This window comes from Phalaenopsis equestris, unplaced genomic scaffold, assembly GCF_001263595.1.
Source record: "Phalaenopsis equestris unplaced genomic scaffold, ASM126359v1 Scaffold000002, whole genome shotgun sequence".
NCBI lineage: Eukaryota > Viridiplantae > Streptophyta > Magnoliopsida > Asparagales > Orchidaceae > Phalaenopsis > Phalaenopsis equestris.
In genome coordinates this window covers 75,863,987-75,882,465 of record NW_018164444.1, presented here as the reverse complement: position 1 = coordinate 75,882,465, position 18,479 = coordinate 75,863,987, and the positions used below count along the sequence as shown (strand labels likewise).

The window sequence follows — 18,479 nt, the reverse complement described above, 5'->3', positions numbered from 1 at the left end:
TATATATATATATATATATATATATATATATAATGCACACACTCAAATTAACATATGATTTTGCTTTGAACATCTTTGCATGTTGAAGTCTGGAAATACCATCAAATATGTCAAACTTTTGACTATACCTTTGTATATATTGCCTCGTAATATTTGGTGGTGCATATGTTGTTTATGTAGAAACACTTCAACAGGAAGAAGAAGGTGATTGAAAAGGTAATAGCAGCCTTTTCATATTCCTTAAATCAACAAACTTGTGTACATAGGGTAATATATAAAGGCATGTAGGAAAAGGTTTGTTATGAGTTGAATGGTGAGATGGATTCTGGTTAGGATCCAACGGTCCTGATTCCTCCAAGGTTTGAAGCACGGCTGGCTAGCAGAGAAGTGGAGTAGAGGTTGTTACATCCCCTCTCAAGCTGATGGTTTGGCTGGAAGTGCCGGGTTGACATGCAGTTGTTGAAAGCGGGAATTGGAGAGAGCCTTTGTAAATAAGTCGACGAGCTAATCTTAAGTAGCGATGTGATGAACAGTGAGGTGTTGATGTTGTTTGCAGTCATGAATGAAGTGACAGTCCACTTCTATGTGTTTGATTCTGGCATGGAAGACAAGATTGTTGGCGAGTTGTCTTAATGGAGTATTGTGGGTTTGTTGAAGTCAGCCATGAGATGTCGAATCCATATAAGATTTGCGGTTGCAGATGCAAGAGCGCAATATTCAGTTTCGGTAGATGATAGAGCAACATTTGCTTGTTTCTTAGCGGACCAAGAGATGAGTGTTTTGTCGAGAAAGGCGTAGTAGTTGGAGGTGGATTTGTGATCGGTGGGGTTGTTGGCTCAATCAGAGTCTGAATAGGCTATGATTTGAAGAGTGGAGCGGTGAATGGAAATGCCGACAAATTTTGTTCCATTAATGTAGGGGAGTGTTTGCTTGAGTTGTTGAAAATGATTGTTTGTGGGAAAATGCAATATCCGAGCAAGTGAGTGTGAGGTGTTGGAGGGAGCCTACAATATGGTGATATGTGGTTGGATTTGGGAGAAGGGTGGTGTCGGGTGGAGTGGAAGGTTGTTTGGTTGAGAAAGGATTGAAGACCAGTTTGGAGTTGAGCATGTTGGTGGAGTGAAGAATGTTGGTGGCATATGAGGATTGAGGTAGGTGAAGTCCATAGGAGGTGGTGGTTGCTTGGATGCCGAAAAAGTGAGAGAGAGGGCCGAGATGTTTTATAGGATACTTGGTTTGAAGTTTGTGAATATTCGAGTTAATCAGTGAGGAATCGGTGCTAGTGAGTAGTATGTCGTTATGTATATGAGCATGTAGTGGTGATGGTTGGTACTATGTAGATAGAAGAGGGCAATCAACAAAGCTGGGCTGAAAGCCAAGTGTGTTTAGATAGGAGGAGAGGGTGGCAAACCATTGACATGGAACTTCTTCGAGACCGTACATGGCTTTTTTGAGTAGGCATATTGGGATAGTTGGGATCGACGAAATGGGTGGTTGGGACATGTGGATGGTTTTAGTTAGGTTACCATGGAGGAAGACATTGGACACATCACGTTGAACGATGGGCCTATGATTTGTGAGGTCGATTGTAATGGGGTCGTACAGTTGGTAGTTTGGCTACAAGACTAAAGGTTTCGGTGTAATCATGGCCATGTTGTTTTTTAAAGCGTTGGGCTACCAAGCAGGCTTTATAATGGGAGATAGTGCCATCGACATTGAGTTTGGTGCGGTATGTCTATTTGGAAATTAAAATGTTGTAGTGAGGTGAAGGTGGAAATAGGATCCATTTGCCTTGCAATTGTTGATCTTGGAATTCGGTGGATATTGCTTCACGCCATTGAAGGTGTTTGATAGCAGAGGAGTAGTAGGTTGGTGTGGTGATAAGGTGATGGGTGAGGTTGAGTATTTGACGTGATTTGAGGGATCCGGTTTGAAAGCAAGTTTGCATATGATGAGGGAATTTGATTGGTGGTGTTGGAGTTGGAGATGTGGAGGTTAGAGTTTGTAGTGGAAGGATTAGTTGGGATTGGGTCTGGGGAATTTAGTTTCGGGTTGGGAGAGGTAGGTATTGGTGGTGACGGTTTAGGTGGGTTTGGTTTTGTAGTATGGAGGTTGGGGTCAGAAGAAGACTAGAGGGCTAATGAAAGGGTAAGATGCTCTCGTTGAAGAGGACATAACGAGATGAGCATATTTTGTTGATTGTGGCATCAGTAACCCTTTTGATTGGAGGCATAGTCCAAGAAGACACTTGGTGTGGATAGGGGTGCTAGTTTATGTTGAGCATAGGGTCTAAGCCAACGATAGCAAAGACACCAAAAAATTTTGAGGTGATTGTAGTAGGGGGGCGATGGTGAAGTAGCTCAAAGGTAGATTTGGGTTGGTGGTTGTGAATGGTAGACAGTTGATTAGGTATGTTGTGGTGAGAAGGGTGTCGGCCCAGGAATGAGGGGGTAGGTGAGCGGTGGTCATGATGGTGCAGACAGTTTCGATGAGGTGGTGATGTTTGCGCTTGAAGGTGTCATTTTGTTAAGGGATGTATGGACATGAGTATTGTTATAGTATGTCATGGTGGTTGGTAATGTTCTGCAAAGAGTGGTTCATGTATTCTCCGCCTTCGTTTGTACGGAGAGATTTGGTTTTATATGGGTGTTGATTTTCAACCATAGATTTGAAGTGAAGTAATTTTTGTGTTGTTTCTTTTTTATTGCGGAGAAGATATACCCAAATATAGCGAGTGTAATCATTAATGAAACCCAAGTAATTTTTATAAGATTGTAATGATAGAGTGGGAAAAGGACCCATACATCTGAGTAAATTAGTTCTAAGGGAGAGGATATAGTAGAGGTAGAGATGGAAAATGGGAACTTATCGCTCTTAGCTAGACTGCAAGAATTACAATGCAACTGAGCTGAATTATATAAAACAGGAAATCAAGATGCTATGATGGATTGCGTTCTTGGTGATGAATGACTGAGACGTTGATGCCATAGTCGTGGTATATTTTGGACGGAGACGAGCTAGACAGTGGTTGGCCACATGGAGGTGGGAGGACGCACCGAGTAGAGGCCATTAGCGCATGGACCTTTAATAAGTATGTGGTCTGTTTTTATATTGGAGATGTGGTAGTAATCAGAGGTAAAAGTGATAGAGCAGGAGTTAGCTTAGGCTAATTTATGAACGAAGATAAGATTGTAAGCTAAATTTGGAATGTGGTGAAGAGCGTTACTAAGTTATTCTCCATTGTCGACCGAAATAGTGTTTTCTCCATGGTAATTTTGTTGTTGGATGAGATGATTTGGTTTTGCCATTAAGTGTTCGGTGGCACTGCTGTCGAAGTACCATTTGTTGTTGTTGGATTCATTTTGTTGGTAACAAGCGCTGTTGGCATTTGAAAGGATCTGCTTGACGGAACCAACACTTGAAGGCTTTATGTTTAGGCTTGCGACAGATTTGGCACACCATAGAGGTACGGTTGTTGCGGTTGGAGTTGTTCTTGGGCTGTTTCGGCAAGATGAGCATGCATTGTGTTGGCCATTTGATTAATAGTTGTTTAATCAACCTTTACCTTGACCGCGAGATGCAAATAAAGCTGTGGAGTTAGGTGACACATTGATTGCTTCGTTAGCTGGATTAATTTCTTTGCTGCATAGTAAGGTATAGAGATCGTCGAGTGAGATTTAGTGAAGTCTAGTGCGGATTGTTGTTCTGAAAGGATGATAGGTCGATGGCAATCCATTGAGGGTGTAGTGAGTAATATCTTCCGGATCGAGAGAGGCTCCTGCAGCGGCAAGATTGTCAACCTTCTCCTTGACTTCGGAGAGGTATTGATTCATGGATTTGTTGAGCATATTGAGGTTCCGCAGTTCATTCTTCAAGCGGATGATGCGGGATTGGCACCGAAGGAAGCAGCGAATGAAGCGGATGTCATGAGATCCGGTGATATTAGAGCGAACCGGAGGAGGTTGTAGACAAAATTTCTCTGATACAATGTAGAAACTCTTCAACAGGAAGAAGAAGGTGACTGAAAAGATAATAGCAGCTTTTTCATATTCCTTAAATCAATAAAGTGAACTTGTGTACATAGGGTAACATAAAGGCATGTAGGAAAAGGTTTGTTATGAGCTGAATGGTGAGATAGATTCTGGTTAGGATTGAATGGATCTGATTCCTCCAAGGTGTGAAGCATGGCTGGCTAGCAGAGAAGTGGTTTCAGTTTAGAGATTTGATTTAACATGGAGTTTCTGGCTTGACTTCGCTTTTGTTTTTCTAGCTTTAGTTCGACCATTTTGTCTTGTTTATTTTATGGTGTAGGGATTGATTTATTGTGTAAGTGAGATTCAGCCTTTTTCTGGTTATCCCTAGAAGTTGACATGAATATTTGACTTTGAGTCTATGATGACCGTTGCATGACATTTTGTTACTAATTCATTATACTCGTCCATTAAGTTATGACGTTCTATTTTAATTTGATTCGTATGTATGATTTGAATATGCTTAATTAGAGACCTATAATATCCATTGTTGTTTCTGATGTCTTTACTTCAACTTTATTCTAATGTTTTTGACTCCTAACTCTGTTATCATTTTATTTTATTTTGATGTATATTATGATTTTCTTATATGGGTATTTAGGTGCCAATTATTAATCTCAGGTATTATTGAATAATTTTGAAAAGCATTTACCAATGCTAAGCCGGGGATTTTGTTGAGAGAACCTTGAAACTTCCTCCCCATATGATTCTCAATTATACCTTTGAACAGAGGCAAAATGATCAATTGTTATGAAACTATTTGTTAATGGATTTATGCTAGATAGGCATTGAAGGAATTGTGAACTAGTTGCTTCAGAGGCAAAATTTCGATCGAGTTAGATTGATGCCATTTGGATTTAGTGCTTGAACCAACTTCATAAGAGTTCACAAATATTGAAACCAGAACTGATCCTAATACTTTAGAATTGATTCGTAATTAAACTATATTTCTTGGCTAAGCTCATGCATGGTTCTCGAGTTCAATTACAATCTTGGGCTTTAAATTCTTCTGCTTGATTTCTTTTATGAAAGAAGAATGCATCTTCCTTTTTCTTGGTAATCTCATCAAAGATAAGTAAATTTTCACAATTAAATCTCATTAACAATGAATCAAAATTCAATTAAACAAAATTAGCATAAACATATTATTGGAAGTTTTATGCTCTAAACAATTTGCATGCAATCATGTAAGATACCATACAAGTCTCCCTTTAAACAATTTTAAACTTACATTTTATAAACAATTATTAAAGACGTATTGGATATTTTAGCTTTCTAATAAATTTTGTAAAACATTAATTGTTAGAACTCGTTATATTTCAGTTCAACTTGGTTCTTGGTTTCCTGATTAGTGGAATTAAGAATTGTACCATTATATTGTTTCTACATAGTTTAGAATCAATACTTAACAATCACTTCTGAGGTTTGACTCAAATTAGTTGGTTTGCTTTGGGTTTTAGGGTTTGTTTGGCGCAGCTGCAGATTCTCAGCTTTTCAGCTGCAGCTGCGCTGCCCTGGGCGGGGGGTGTTGATGCGGCGGCGGGAAAGCTGAGGGTCCGTTTGGTGCAGCTGCGTGAAAAATGCTGTGGGCCAGCTGTTTCATGTAAAAATGACCAAATTGCTCCTGTTTGTTAAAACTGTTTTAAATTTTTGATTTATTTATATAAATATGGGTGTAATATACATAAAATTTATAAAAATATTATTTCTTAATTAATTAAATGAAATATATTGTTTTTAATATTCATTTTTATAGAAAATTTTTTAAAAAAAATTTGTAATTTTGAAAACATATATGTTTAAAATTTATCTTTATCTATATATCAATGTATACAAATATTAATTCATCTATACATATAAAAATTTAGAAACATATATTTTAGAAGCATAAAATTAATTCACCATTTTGAATTCTTCAAAAGTTGATATAACTTAGAGCATTTGCATAAATACCACATAATTCTTGTCTCAACATATTAGACACCCAAACTTACATATTTTCTTGGATAACACTCAATTTTTTAACATCATATAGGGCATGGCAATCTAAACAGCTTTCACCTAAATGCAAATAATATAGGACATTGTAATTTGTAAAATGATCTCCCATACCCATCTATAAAAAATTTTAATCCTTAATAAAGTTATTTATTACATCACCAGTGCCAATAAAGTAACTTCTACTACCAAAAACTTGTAAGTTACAATTGTTTTGTCTTTCTAACAAATTGCAAATCAATCACATATTAACTAACGTATTAGTAATTTGTTCTCGAATGACCGTCATTTCAGTCGCACATTCCCCTTCCTTAGTACAAATGGTTGATTGTTCGCTGTCATCTCGTAACATAGAACTACCAATTTGATTTTCAAATGGGTCTTCAACTATTTCCTGTTGGTTTGCTTCGGCATTGAAGAAATCAACTTCATATCGAGACGGGTGTCGCTTAATATAATTGTGTATTGTCATCGTCGCTATCACAATCTGAACATGTTTTGGAAATGGGTAAGAAGACATATCACGTAATATCACCCTTTTCTTCTTCCAGACATCAAATGTCCTCTCGATGACGTCTCGCAAAGAGGAATGCCTTTTGTTAAATACCTCATTTCTGGTTCGTGTAACATTACTTGCTCGTTCAAAATCTTGTATATGATATATAATATCAGGATATGGTTTGAGATACCCTCGCTGCAACAGATAACCAGCATCCACCAAATAATACTTTCCTGTAATTTGTTTAACCTTCATTTTCACATTTTAAAAAAATACAATTAAATATTTCGTGGTGCAACATACCTTGAGGAGGATGGGAAAAGCTATAATGCGGAATCCGTGTTGCACTCTTGAAAATTTTGTTGTCATATGCATTACCCTCCCAATCTGACATAATAAATGTGAAACACATATTAAAGTCACAGACTGCCATGATATTTTGGGTTGGGGTTCCACTACGTTCGATAAATGCAACTTTCTCATCATTTGACACACGTTCATCAACATGTATTCCATCTATCGCACCGATGCAATCCTAAACATGTAGCGTTAGTAATTCATTAATTAATGTCATGCTTTCATGTTAAATTTCATTAATATAAGATTAAATTTGTACCTTAAAGAATGACATGTAGCGTCGATCGTGGCGAATTTCCGTAGGTGTTCGTGAAAATGTTAGATTTGTTGGCTTTATAACTTGTTTGGCGAGGCTCACCAAAACACTCAAACCCACTGAGATGTACTTGCTAATGGTCTCTGATAAGTGCTGTAAGTGTTCCATCGCATCACGCATTGACTCGTTCTGTGATAATATATGAAGAGTAATCGCCAAGACCTCACGGTCAGTCATCCTCATAGACCCATGGAGGCCATGAGATCCACTAACTTCTGCTAGCAGATCTCTAAAAACTTCCTGCGCCATGCGGAACTATGCAGAACATGTTGTGAAATCTTGCGGGATGCCCGACAAGCATTTCTGCAACCCATTTGTCTCCAAAATGTGATGATGTGTAACTAGGAGAACGGTCGATGTATGTGTTGTAGTACTCTACAAACAAGTTGATAGCTGTGTTTCTCCTTCTACGACGTACTTGGTTTGGGTCCATAATAATGTATACTAGACACATTTTGACAAAGAAAATTAAATTATTAAGCTAATCATCACTATGAAAAGAAGTCTATTATTTAACCTGTGACAAGTAATAACACAAGCATTCAGTGTTGATCAGAGTAATGGACTTCTAAGGAATTTTTACCAACAGATTAGATTTTCGCAGTTTTCATAAAGATAGTTATATGTAAAAAACAAATTAAAATGAAAGGTCTCAATCAACAACAGTTCAAATAACCAGGTCTTCTCATAAACTGTTCAAATAAGCATATAGTAAATACTAATGAACTCCATTCAGATTTTCCTGCGCTCATAAAAATGTCGTAGATACGACACCCTTCGTTCTTTGACAATTGCTATGAAAAAATCTCTCTGCACCGAATCTTGAAGCAGCAGCTCGTCATCCTCTGCAATACTCGATCCTGCTCTAAAATTGCCACAACCTCACTAATTGAGGTTTTCTACACTTTATGGGGGGCATCAACGTTTTCTGCACTTTATGAGGGGCATCGTTGGAATAATTCATAAGGCACGATATCTGATTTCTGATAGAAGCAGCTCCACCCTTTTTTTTACCCTCAAGCTTAGATCGCTTCGAGCGGTTCGTGGATTGAATCTCAGTGGAACCTGGACTTGGGCAATGAGGTGAATCATCTGATAAGCTAACAACAACATTGTCCTGTGTTGCACCAAATCCTACATCGCTGGGAGCGCATGCATATTTTCCTGTGGCGACAACACCCCCGAACATCAGGTCTAACTTCTCATCCAAATCGGGTTCAATCCCACAAGTTGTATACTTTTTCGTTGCGGGCACCATCTAGAGAAAAAACCCAAATCAGTTCTACAGCTTGAAAGAGAAATATATTATGGAAATTATCAAAAATTACAATTACTAACCGCGAGCCTTTCTGCCCACCAATCCTCCGAGGCATCTATGGTTCGCTTTATCGGATCCCAACCCAAACCAGTTGAATCACGTTTTAAATCCTTAAAAATTTCCAATCTTTTTTCAGTTGATCTTATTTTTTTTTCATTTTTAGCCTATAGTACTCCCGTCCCGTGGAGTCTTTAAAATTTTTAATGATATTCAGCCAACCTTCTTTACTGAAAATCGTTGTTGGTCTATTGCCCAGTTCTATTTCTTTTATACAAAGGTCGCAAAACAATATTTTGATTTCTTTTTCCCAGAGTGCTGGTGAACCATGTTCTTTAGCCTTACCAGCCATGTTAATACTACGATAAAGCAAAGAAATGAAACACAACAATGACATAATTTAGAAGTTAAGACATGAGTTACATGAGAATCATTCATGGGTGTTGCATCATATTCAATAAAAACAGAAAATTTAAGGAAGCATAAAAATGAAAAAAGTACACAAAATTTAACGTGGTTCGGTCAACATGAACTACATCCACGGCAAAGGAGGCAAACAACTTTATTATAGCACCAAAGAGGAAGATACAAAGCTTTGATTCATACATTACTCCCTACTCGAAACATAAAAAAACCAGCAGCATATATAGAAAACCAAGTGCTGCCATGAATGAACCCCATCCCAGGAATCTGCCATGAATGAACCCCATCCCAGAAAACCAAGTGCTGCCATGAATGAACCCCATTACTCCCTACTCGAAACATGAATGAACCTCATCCCAACATATACAAAGCTTTGATTCTCCCAGATGCACACAGCCCTTCGAAGCCTGCACACAGTAGTCGGGCATAATAGAAAACCGACAACATATCCAATAAAGAGGTAACCCGAAGCAAAAAAAGCAAGTAATCTTGGAATTTGAGCATGAAATGAGAACCTCAAAAATGAGAACCTCAAATAGCATGAAATGAGAACCTCAAATTTAAAGTGCAACATATAATGGAGATTCTTTTCAAGGATATTGATACTCTTATAACTTTTAAGCCTTAGCTTAAGGTCTTATCATTAAGATCTTTTTGAAATTACTTTAAGTCTTAAATTTTCTAAAGTGTCCTCAAATTACTACTCCTAGAGTAGAACCCGAAGCAAAAAAAAAATTGCTACGACGACCAAAGCCAGCTTGCCAAGTACTGGAGCAATGCAAAGCAAGTTAGGTGTAAAGATAACATAAAAATAATAATCTTACAATTGCTTATAGGACCATGCCAAGGTACCAAGTGCTGCCATGATGGATTACACATGTTTTTTACCACTCAATTATGATCTACCTCTTTAAAAATACCTAACCATTATTCAAATGTCATACATTCTAAGGCCACACCAATTCTTCATATCTATAGTGAAGTAGGCACCAAACTGATAGCATGACTTTGCCTATGCAATAGAGATTAACCAAATAGTTAAAGAAATACTATAAGGTTATTCCCCTATAATGAAGTAGGCATGTTAAAAGTATTTCAAACATAATCCATAATTTATGAAAAGTGTTTCAACATATCCATGAATTTCAATTCTCTTACAACAATTCAATGCATTGCACCAAAATATCATCTTGTAACTAGAACAAAAAGAATAATAGTATCAAATTTTTCAGCAACGGGTAATGAAACAAAGCAATGAATATTTTCCAAAGTCAACATTGAAAACTGAAATCGTTAATCCTCATCATTTTTTTTATGGAATAAAGCAATTCAATGCTCAAACTGAAAGCAAGCTTGGATATTCTTTTTTGAATGGTACTTCCAAATGCCCAACAGTTGCAAATCTTCCATAAACAGGTAATGAAACAGGGTTCATTTCGGGTAAGAGTAAAAATAAAAAGTTAATAGGTGCTTGCATTAACGGGTGATTTCCAAAGCTTCCATTAACAATTGCAAATCTTGTGGTTGTAAATCTTCAACCACAAATTAATAGGTGCTTGCATTAACAGGTCCTTCCAAATTGTATAGCAAACCAAACATCGCGAAGCTACAGATTCACCACATAAAAGGAGGAAAAAATAAAAATGGCAGAAACATGAAAGAGATGAGGAGAAAACATCAGGAGCCGCAAAAACGACAATATTTCATTAGCAGGTGCTTGCAAATTTTCAACCACAAAACAATGTCATGAAACACTGCATACATGCATATATGGGTGCAAGAACTACACCTTTGAAGGACAATGCCAATTTGATTCCAAATGTAAGGGCTAATTTTATGTAAGAGAAAAATGAAGAATTTTTTCGTCTTCCAAAATTTCAAGCGAAAGCAAGCTTCGTGAAGCTACAGATCCACAACAGAAAAGTAGGAAAAAATAAAAAAGCCATAAAATGGAAAGAGATGAGGAGGAGAACACATCAGGAGCCGCAAAAAACGACAATCTTCCATTAACAGGTGCTTGCAATTCTTCAACCACAAAACAATCTAATGAAACACGACAGATATGCAAATATGGGTGCAAGATCTACAACTTCGCAAAAAACGCACATCCTTCCTCTCAGATCCGAAAATACGTGGAGAAAATGGCTCGTCTTTACCTGAGCTCTGTCGATCGAGGGACGACGAAAGAAGAAGGAGAAGGGGACGCGAGAGAAGCAGCGGGGAAGAACCTAGTGCAGAGGCGAGAAAAGGGTAAAGGGTACAAATCTTGTGCGAAAGCTGGGCAGTGGGGTTAATGCCGCGGCCCGTTTTCGCTCCGCTTCCGCGAATCTAATTGCCGAAGTCGCGAACCAAACGAAAAACTTTCGCGAATAATCGCGACCAAGGAGCGAATAATCGCGACAAAGGACCGCGAATCGCCTAAAAAGCCCTCCCAAACGGACCCTTAGTCATATTGGCTCTTTTGGATTTTTTGTGCACCCCTAGACCACCAGACGTGTCATTGAAGACCCTGTAACTGTAGGAGGCGAATGTTATTTTTGGTAAAGAGGCGAATTTGCAGGTGCAAGCTACATGAGGGGAAATGATTGATGTAATTGGGTAAAATTGGAAGAATTATGCATTCAATTACTTTTGTTTTGATCACGATGAGCGTACTAGATCCATATTTATAGAATAAGAATTTAATAAAACCATAACACAGGAAAAATACAAAAAAGTTGCAACAACTCCCTAGAATCTAACAACCACTACCACAATAACAGCAATAGCTCCTTAGAGATTGTAACAAAATCATAATAATCTAGCAATTAATTCCCAAAAATTCCGGAAATGAATAAAATCCATATAGGCGAGGGATTCAAAATAATACTCATTAAACTTGCTTGGGTTTTCCAAAGTTGCTGGGAGACTTGTTGATGCCTTTGAGAATCCTATGCAAGATGCTTAGTATCATTCTAATTTATGGCTCTCCTTTTTAAATTGCTTTCGTTCTTTTGAAATACCTTCAAGTTCCTTCTAATCTTACAAAGCATTAGGCTTTTTGTTCTAAGCTTTGTTTCAGTGATCCTTATACCTTCTCTTTTTTTTCTAAAGTTATTAGCCGTGCTTCTGGTGGTACTGATTTATGGATTGTAATAACTAGTAGGGCTCCTAGTGTAGGGGCTCTAGATTGAATTCACCTGGTTCTATTATTTTGAACTAGATGTTATTTTAGAAATTCTTCAGTGGATTCCTTTCAGGACCTCAAACCAATTTCATCTTTGTTGAGGATAAACTTCTTTTTTTTTGGTGGGTAACATTTAGTCTGGTTAATAAAATCCTCGGTAGTTTTTTCCAAGTTCTTGGATTTGATCCTTAACTAGAATATGATAAACTCCCATCTTGTGAACTTTCAAGTTGGCTAAAAAAATTGCTTATTTATTGAATTATGCAAAATCCTTACCACATAAATAAGTATTCCGTTCCTGAACATGACAAATATCCAATTGATTTACTTCTAATTATTCTTGGATTACATTTCAACAAGTACATCATTTATGTCTTGACTTGCTTAATGATACAAATGTTAAATTCGTTGGAGTAGAACCTTTCCTAGTCAGAAATATTTGATAGAGATTTTAAAGGTTTATACTTGTAAAAATACTAGTCTTGCACTTTGAGTGTGCAAATTAGCAAGATTATCATTGTTTTAGTTATTTTATAGCCTTGATTTTATTTTAGATGGATTTGTTTAATTATGGTAATAATGATGAAGACGTCTAAGAATGTTCTCTAATTTCAATGCTTTGTCTATGTAATTCGACATGAGTTTAATTGTTCTATTGGTTGGTTGGCTTGTGATTTTTTTTATCATGGGTTTATTGGTTCACCTATTTGCTAGTTCACTATTTCTATTTGTTCACCCTGTCTACAGGAACAACAACAATAATAAGCCTTTATCCCATTATGTGGGGTCGGCTACATGAATTCTTTCTTTTTCTCCAATTCTTTTTCTCCATTATGTTCTATTGAGTGTCATATTTTCATTTAATTTTAAAAAATTAAGATCATTTTTTTACACAACATGCCAAAGTCTTTTAAGGTATACCTCTACCTTTCTTAACATAAGTCGAATCTAAAACATCTACACTCCTAACCAGATCATCAGATGGTTGATGTTTTATGTGACCAAACCATCTAAGACGACTCTCTCCAATCTTGTCTGCCATTGGAGTTAAACCAACTCTTTAATGGATATATTCGTTTCGGATTTTGTCTCTAAGTTTAAAGCAACTCATCCACCCAAGCATTCTTATCTCAACAACACTTAGGGGTTGTTTGGTAGCATATTATTTATTGGATTTAAACATGGATTTAACTTATATTCAGCCAAATACCGAAAAAAATTTGAATCCAATGCTCAGTTAAATCCAATTTTTGCTTGTTCAATCCTATTTCTCCCGTGTTCTGTCACTTTTTGGATGTAAATCTGGATTTCATAAATTCAATTGCGAGCAGGATTTATTCTCTTTCGCCTGCGATCCCTTCTCATCATCGATCAGGGTTGTGTAAATTCGAATTTATCAGATTTGATAAATCCTATTTAAGGTAAATCTGTCATGCAGCTAAACGCTGCCTTAACTTTAGTTGTATGTTTCTTTTTTATAAGCAACATTCTGCGCATAAAGCATTGTAAGTCCCACCATCTTATAAAAATTTCCTTTTAAGTCCAAGCGCTCTATCACACAATTGGCGTGAAGCATTCCTGTATTTCAACCATCAACTTAATTGTAATAATATCATCTCCATTTATATCACCATCACTTTGAACAATAGACATGAGATATATAAAATGTTTGCTCATTTTTATGATGTGATCACTCATTGTTACAACTCTGTCATTAGATCTACTACACTAAAATTACATTCCATATATTCTGTTTTAGATCTATTCAAATGAAGGCCTTTAGACTCTAAGGTAGAACTTTCTAATTCAAGTTTTTCCTTAACTCTTTTCCTAATTTTATCCACAAGAAGGATATCATCAGCGAAAAGCGTACACCAAGGTGCATCGTCCTGTAAATGTACAGTAAGGGCATCCATAACTAAAGAAAAAGTTGTTGGCTTAAAACCGATCCTTGATGTAATCAACTGAAATAGGAAAATGCTTGGTCAATCCTCCTGTTCGAACACAAGCAACAATCTAGTATACATACCTTTAGTGACTTGAACATAAGTCATGTCAACACCATTCTTTTCTAGAACCCTCCAAAAACTTCTATAGGAATATTATCGTAATCTTTTTTCTAAATCAATAAAAATCATATGTAGATCCTTCTTACTCTCTATACTTCTCTATCAAACTTCTCAATAAATATATAGCTTCCATAGTAGACTTGCCTGACATAAATCTGAACAAATTATGAGAAATTTTGTATCACGTCTTAACACACTTCTTTATCCAGATCAAAACCATGCTCGCCCGCTCCTTCCTCTGCTTTATAGCGCACAATGAGATCGCAACGCACGGGGATCTTCGAAAATCCCATCTTTCTCTTCTTTTGCTCCGTCTCCATTGCACAAGACCAAGCCCAACCTAACCAAAGCAAAACCCTCTTCTTCCTTTGTCATTCAGAGCCTGAACCATAATCTTATATAATATATAATATTCCTATATATAATGAGAGGGAGATATATATAAAGAGAGAGAGAGAGAGAGAGAGAGGATATATGGTAATTCATCGGCTCGTCAATTTGATTTCTCCATCATTGTCGCCACCTCGCAAGCAAATGTGTAAATTCACGAAGAAATATGCTTGAATAACTTTTCATGCAGTCTAATCGAAGGCCCAACGTATCTTATAGACCGTGGGTTAAAATATATTTTTTCCTCACTGGTCTTAGTATTTCATAACACTAACCAACACATTTTATAGACATTTGAGCATATCAAACACCCCCTTTGCAGCCCCCTAAACAGGGAATACATTGAGAGGCAGCTGAAATTTTTGGTGCTTAGACTTGCAAATGCTTTTAAAAAACTAAATTATATGGACTTTGAAATGATATAAATATAAAAATAAATTGAAACATAAATTATGAATTAAAAGTCTCCAAGACGATTATATTTGAAAGTGATCAAATAAAAATCTAATGTCTTAATGCAAATAATTTTTTATATGATTTATTTAAATACATAAAGTGGGGCATGTATATGCATCTAAACAACAAAGTTTTGGTGTAATAAGCAAATTTTAGTTGATTTTAAGTCGTGCACTTGCATTTCAAGTTAGTTTACAACTACATTATACTATTTTCAAAGTGTATAGTGCATTACGATGCATATGCATTAGCGAAGTAAACTTGTATGTGTTCCACCAAATTGACTAAATGTCTAAATTTAAATAATCTGAGAATGTTGCACAGGTTCAAATGAGATTTTATCTCAAATTGCTCTCATTTTTTAAAAGTTTTCCTTGTTAAATAGTCTATGCTTATGTTAAAGTTACTAAATCTCTTCTTTGAAATCAAAGTTAGGATAATTAAATTATACAAGCTCAATAGTGTTGCTTTGTTTATAGGAGAATGATGAAAGTCCCACTCAATTTGTCTGATCTTCCTCACAAGGATTGGAGTAAAAGAGTCTAGTAATTTCATCAATATATAAATAACAAGTATAAAAATTTATAAGTCCAAATCACCTAATCTGATCCTTTTCACAAGATTTGGAATTGACAAGGCTAACATTTTATAATTATTCAAGTGTCAATTTTAAATGAATTCAAACAATATGTTTTCAAATGTCCTAATTCCCCGATGATGGCAAGATTAATAGAAAATTTAGACCAAATTAGTCTATTTTAAAGTTAAATTGCAAAATATATTTGAACAAACATAGATAATATGTGTGTGTGTATATATATATATATATATAAAAAAAATGAACATGATTCTCTGTAAAAGGGACAAAGTCAACAAAATTCAAAATTACCTAAATCCCTAAAAATGGCCAAGTTAATAGGAAATATCAAATGGAGGGGTCAAAGTATAAGTCAAGCCTTCCAAATAAAGTTTAAAAAATAAACAAATTCATATGTCCAAGTTAAAATCAATTACTGCAAAGTTAAAAACAAACTTCATACAGCTTCAACAATAATTTGTCGATGGTGGCAAACTTTTGATTGACAAAGAGTGAATACCATATCGAGTTTATCTATGTATTCATGCTCAAAACAATCTCACGTCAGTAAAGACATAGCTCAAGTCCTCTTTCTACTTGGTTCGACCCAACAACTCCACAAAAAATAACGGTTATGACCAAAACCATTTGAACGGGTGGTTGTTGTCAAATGACATCATTATATTATGGTCACGGCCGTAGCAGTTTGTTTCCCAAAGGCTTTTTATCATTTTTGTGAACTATAAAGGTATATTTAATTGACACAATCTTCTGTCAACTAATATCGACTTAAATTTGTTCTCTTAGATAAATATTCACCTCATATTTATAAGGTTTTTATGGACGATATAATTCATGGTTGTTGATAATGATCTTTTAGTTTGGTTGGGTTGACTACTTCCTCTGATTAAGTAGATCAAAGACAACGACGATCCGAGCAACAAAACAATGGGATCTTTATCGGGTTTGTCACCATTGCACCAACCACTTGCTTTAAGTTCAAGATGATAAATTTTACAATCTAAAACTCTTAACTCTGATGCTACTATATGTTGAATATTCAATCTAAAACATTAATCGAAAATGCTCTCCCATCACTGGTAGGGGTAATTATCAATAGGGGCTTGTGGTTATGGGAAATCTCGAACCCCAGCTCAAAAAGTCCTCGCAAAATTGCGGCAAAATTTTTTAGTATATTATCTTATATACAATCCAATTCGCCCTCTAAAAATTTGACCTGGAACATTAAATAAAAAGCTCTCAACATCAAAAGTCTGGGGAGTCAAATTTTTGGAGCGAGCATTTATTGGTACTTATTTATGCATCAGTATGACTAGAAACTTTAGGTTTATATTACTAACATTCAGAACCTATTTGTGCGACATTTTAGAGATTTCTCTTTTGCCTTTTTAATGAAGAGGCTAGAAGTTTGAACATTAGTTGGTTTGGGAAATTCTCGTGGGCTGCCAATAGAGTTAGGTCTTAGATTATATGGAGAGATTGATGGATGTATGGAACATAATCATTTGCTTAATAGAAGTTCAAATTTTGTCCAATCTTGAGCCGTGAGTTGTATGCTTCCTTCCAACATTGTGCAAAAAAGACTACTAATTTTTAAGGAGGTCATCTCGTATTGACATTAGTCTTGATTTTCCTTTGATTTGGAAATTGTTTCCATGCCCTTTTTTTTCATCATAATACATTATTGATTGTTACAAACATGATTGATTTTAATCAAATCTATTACAACTAGCTTATTTGTTTGTGATGTGTTTCAACCGACTTGAGAGATTTGGTGATTTTATTTTTTGCTAAACTTCTATGATCTGACCAATAATTATAGTTTTGTTTGGCATATTTATCTAGTATTTTTGTGTTTACATCAAAATAGAATTGAGTTTTTGTTTTAATTGATGGTATATATAACTAGAAATTTTAAACTGGGTTCCTTGATTTTATATTTTCCTTCATGTAGTTGTATATTGAATTTTAAAAAGACATACTATAGCAGGTTTCATGTTTTTTTCTTTTAATATTTTACTAATGTATTTTCTAGTCCAAGAATAAAATTTTGTGGACGCCTCTTTGCAGGACGTTTCCTTGGAACAATCAATCTATTGGGGGCATTGTTTGATGCTAGCATAATTGCTGTATCTTGCTGATTCGAATCTTTTGCTATTCAGATCCTTCTTTTGATTGAGCATTTATGGTATTCATTGACCTTAGTTATGTTATTCTTTTCTGCATCATATCCTTACATGATTATTGTGTTGCTGATGAGTATAAATTGATTTAATTATCTTATCACTTTATTACCTACCAATTATAGTTGTGCAGAGGTTTCATTTGAGATAACTTTTTGACAGCTTTTATGGTAAGAAAACTGTCAGCAAAAATCAGATGACAAAATTATACTTGCTTTTTCAAGCTTTTATACTACATTGTTATTCTTTTCTGCATCATATCCTTACATGGCTATAGTTTAGCTGATGAATATAAATTGATTTAATTATCTTTTCACTTTATTACCTACCAATTATAGTTGTTCATAGGCTTCATTTGGGATAACTTTTTGACAGCTTTTATTGGTGAGAAAACTTTCAGTAAAAAGAGGATGAAAAATTCATACTTACCTTTTAAAGCATTTATACTCCATTGTTATTCTTTTCTGCATCTTATCCTTACATGACTATAGTGTAGCTGATGAATATAAATTGATTTAATTATCTTGTCACTTTATTACCTAAAATTATAGTTGTGCACAGGCTTCATTTGAGATAACTTTTTGACTGCTTTTATTGGTAAGAAAACCTTCAGCAAAAATTAGATGAAAAAGTTATACTTCTTTTTTCAAGCTTTTATACTACATTGTGTTCCCACCC

The 18,479-nt window shown here is 35.5% G+C and overlaps 3 protein-coding genes across 4 annotated transcripts in view; 2 read left to right on the top strand and 1 right to left on the bottom strand.

The window, feature by feature from the left end:
* Nucleotides 1–3,968, top strand: part of LOC110020198 (protein PIN-LIKES 3-like) — a 15,515-nt gene extending 11,547 nt beyond the window's left edge. The window contains exon 7 of the mRNA XM_020718210.1: nucleotides 3,721–3,968. Coding sequence (XP_020573869.1) covers nucleotides 3,721–3,968 — 248 coding nt within the window. The remainder of the gene's footprint in view (nucleotides 1–3,720) is intronic.
* The window catches only part of LOC110026678 (trafficking protein particle complex subunit 11), a 29,700-nt gene that overhangs the window by 1,247 nt on the left and 9,974 nt on the right, over nucleotides 1–18,479 (top strand). Inside the window, exon 2 of one of the 2 annotated variants that reach the window (XM_020727721.1) lies at nucleotides 17,689–17,806. The exons of the other annotated variant lie outside the window; for it this stretch is intronic. The gene's annotated coding sequence lies outside the window, so the exon portion shown is untranslated. The remainder of the gene's footprint in view (nucleotides 1–17,688; nucleotides 17,807–18,479) is intronic. 2 annotated transcript variants of the gene reach the window in all.
* On the bottom strand, nucleotides 6,271–7,450 carry LOC110020188. Its single transcript, XM_020718197.1, has 4 exons — nucleotides 7,145–7,450; nucleotides 7,004–7,063; nucleotides 6,832–6,915; nucleotides 6,271–6,777 (listed from the first exon to the last, which is right to left on the bottom strand). Exons 1-4 carry the CDS (start codon nucleotides 7,448–7,450, stop codon nucleotides 6,271–6,273), a joined length of 957 nt encoding a protein of 318 aa, XP_020573856.1.

Coding starts and splice junctions, on each gene's coding strand:
- LOC110020188 (XM_020718197.1), bottom strand. CDS start 7,450: ATGGCGCAGGAAGTTTTTAGAGATCTGCTAGCAGAAGTTAGTGGATCT. Junction 7,064..7,144: donor GCTACATGTCATTCTTTAAG/GTACAAATTTAA, acceptor CTACATGTTTAG/GATTGCATCGGTGCGATAGA. Junction 6,916..7,003: donor GTGTGTCAAATGATGAGAAA/GTTGCATTTATC, acceptor TTATTATGTCAG/ATTGGGAGGGTAATGCATAT.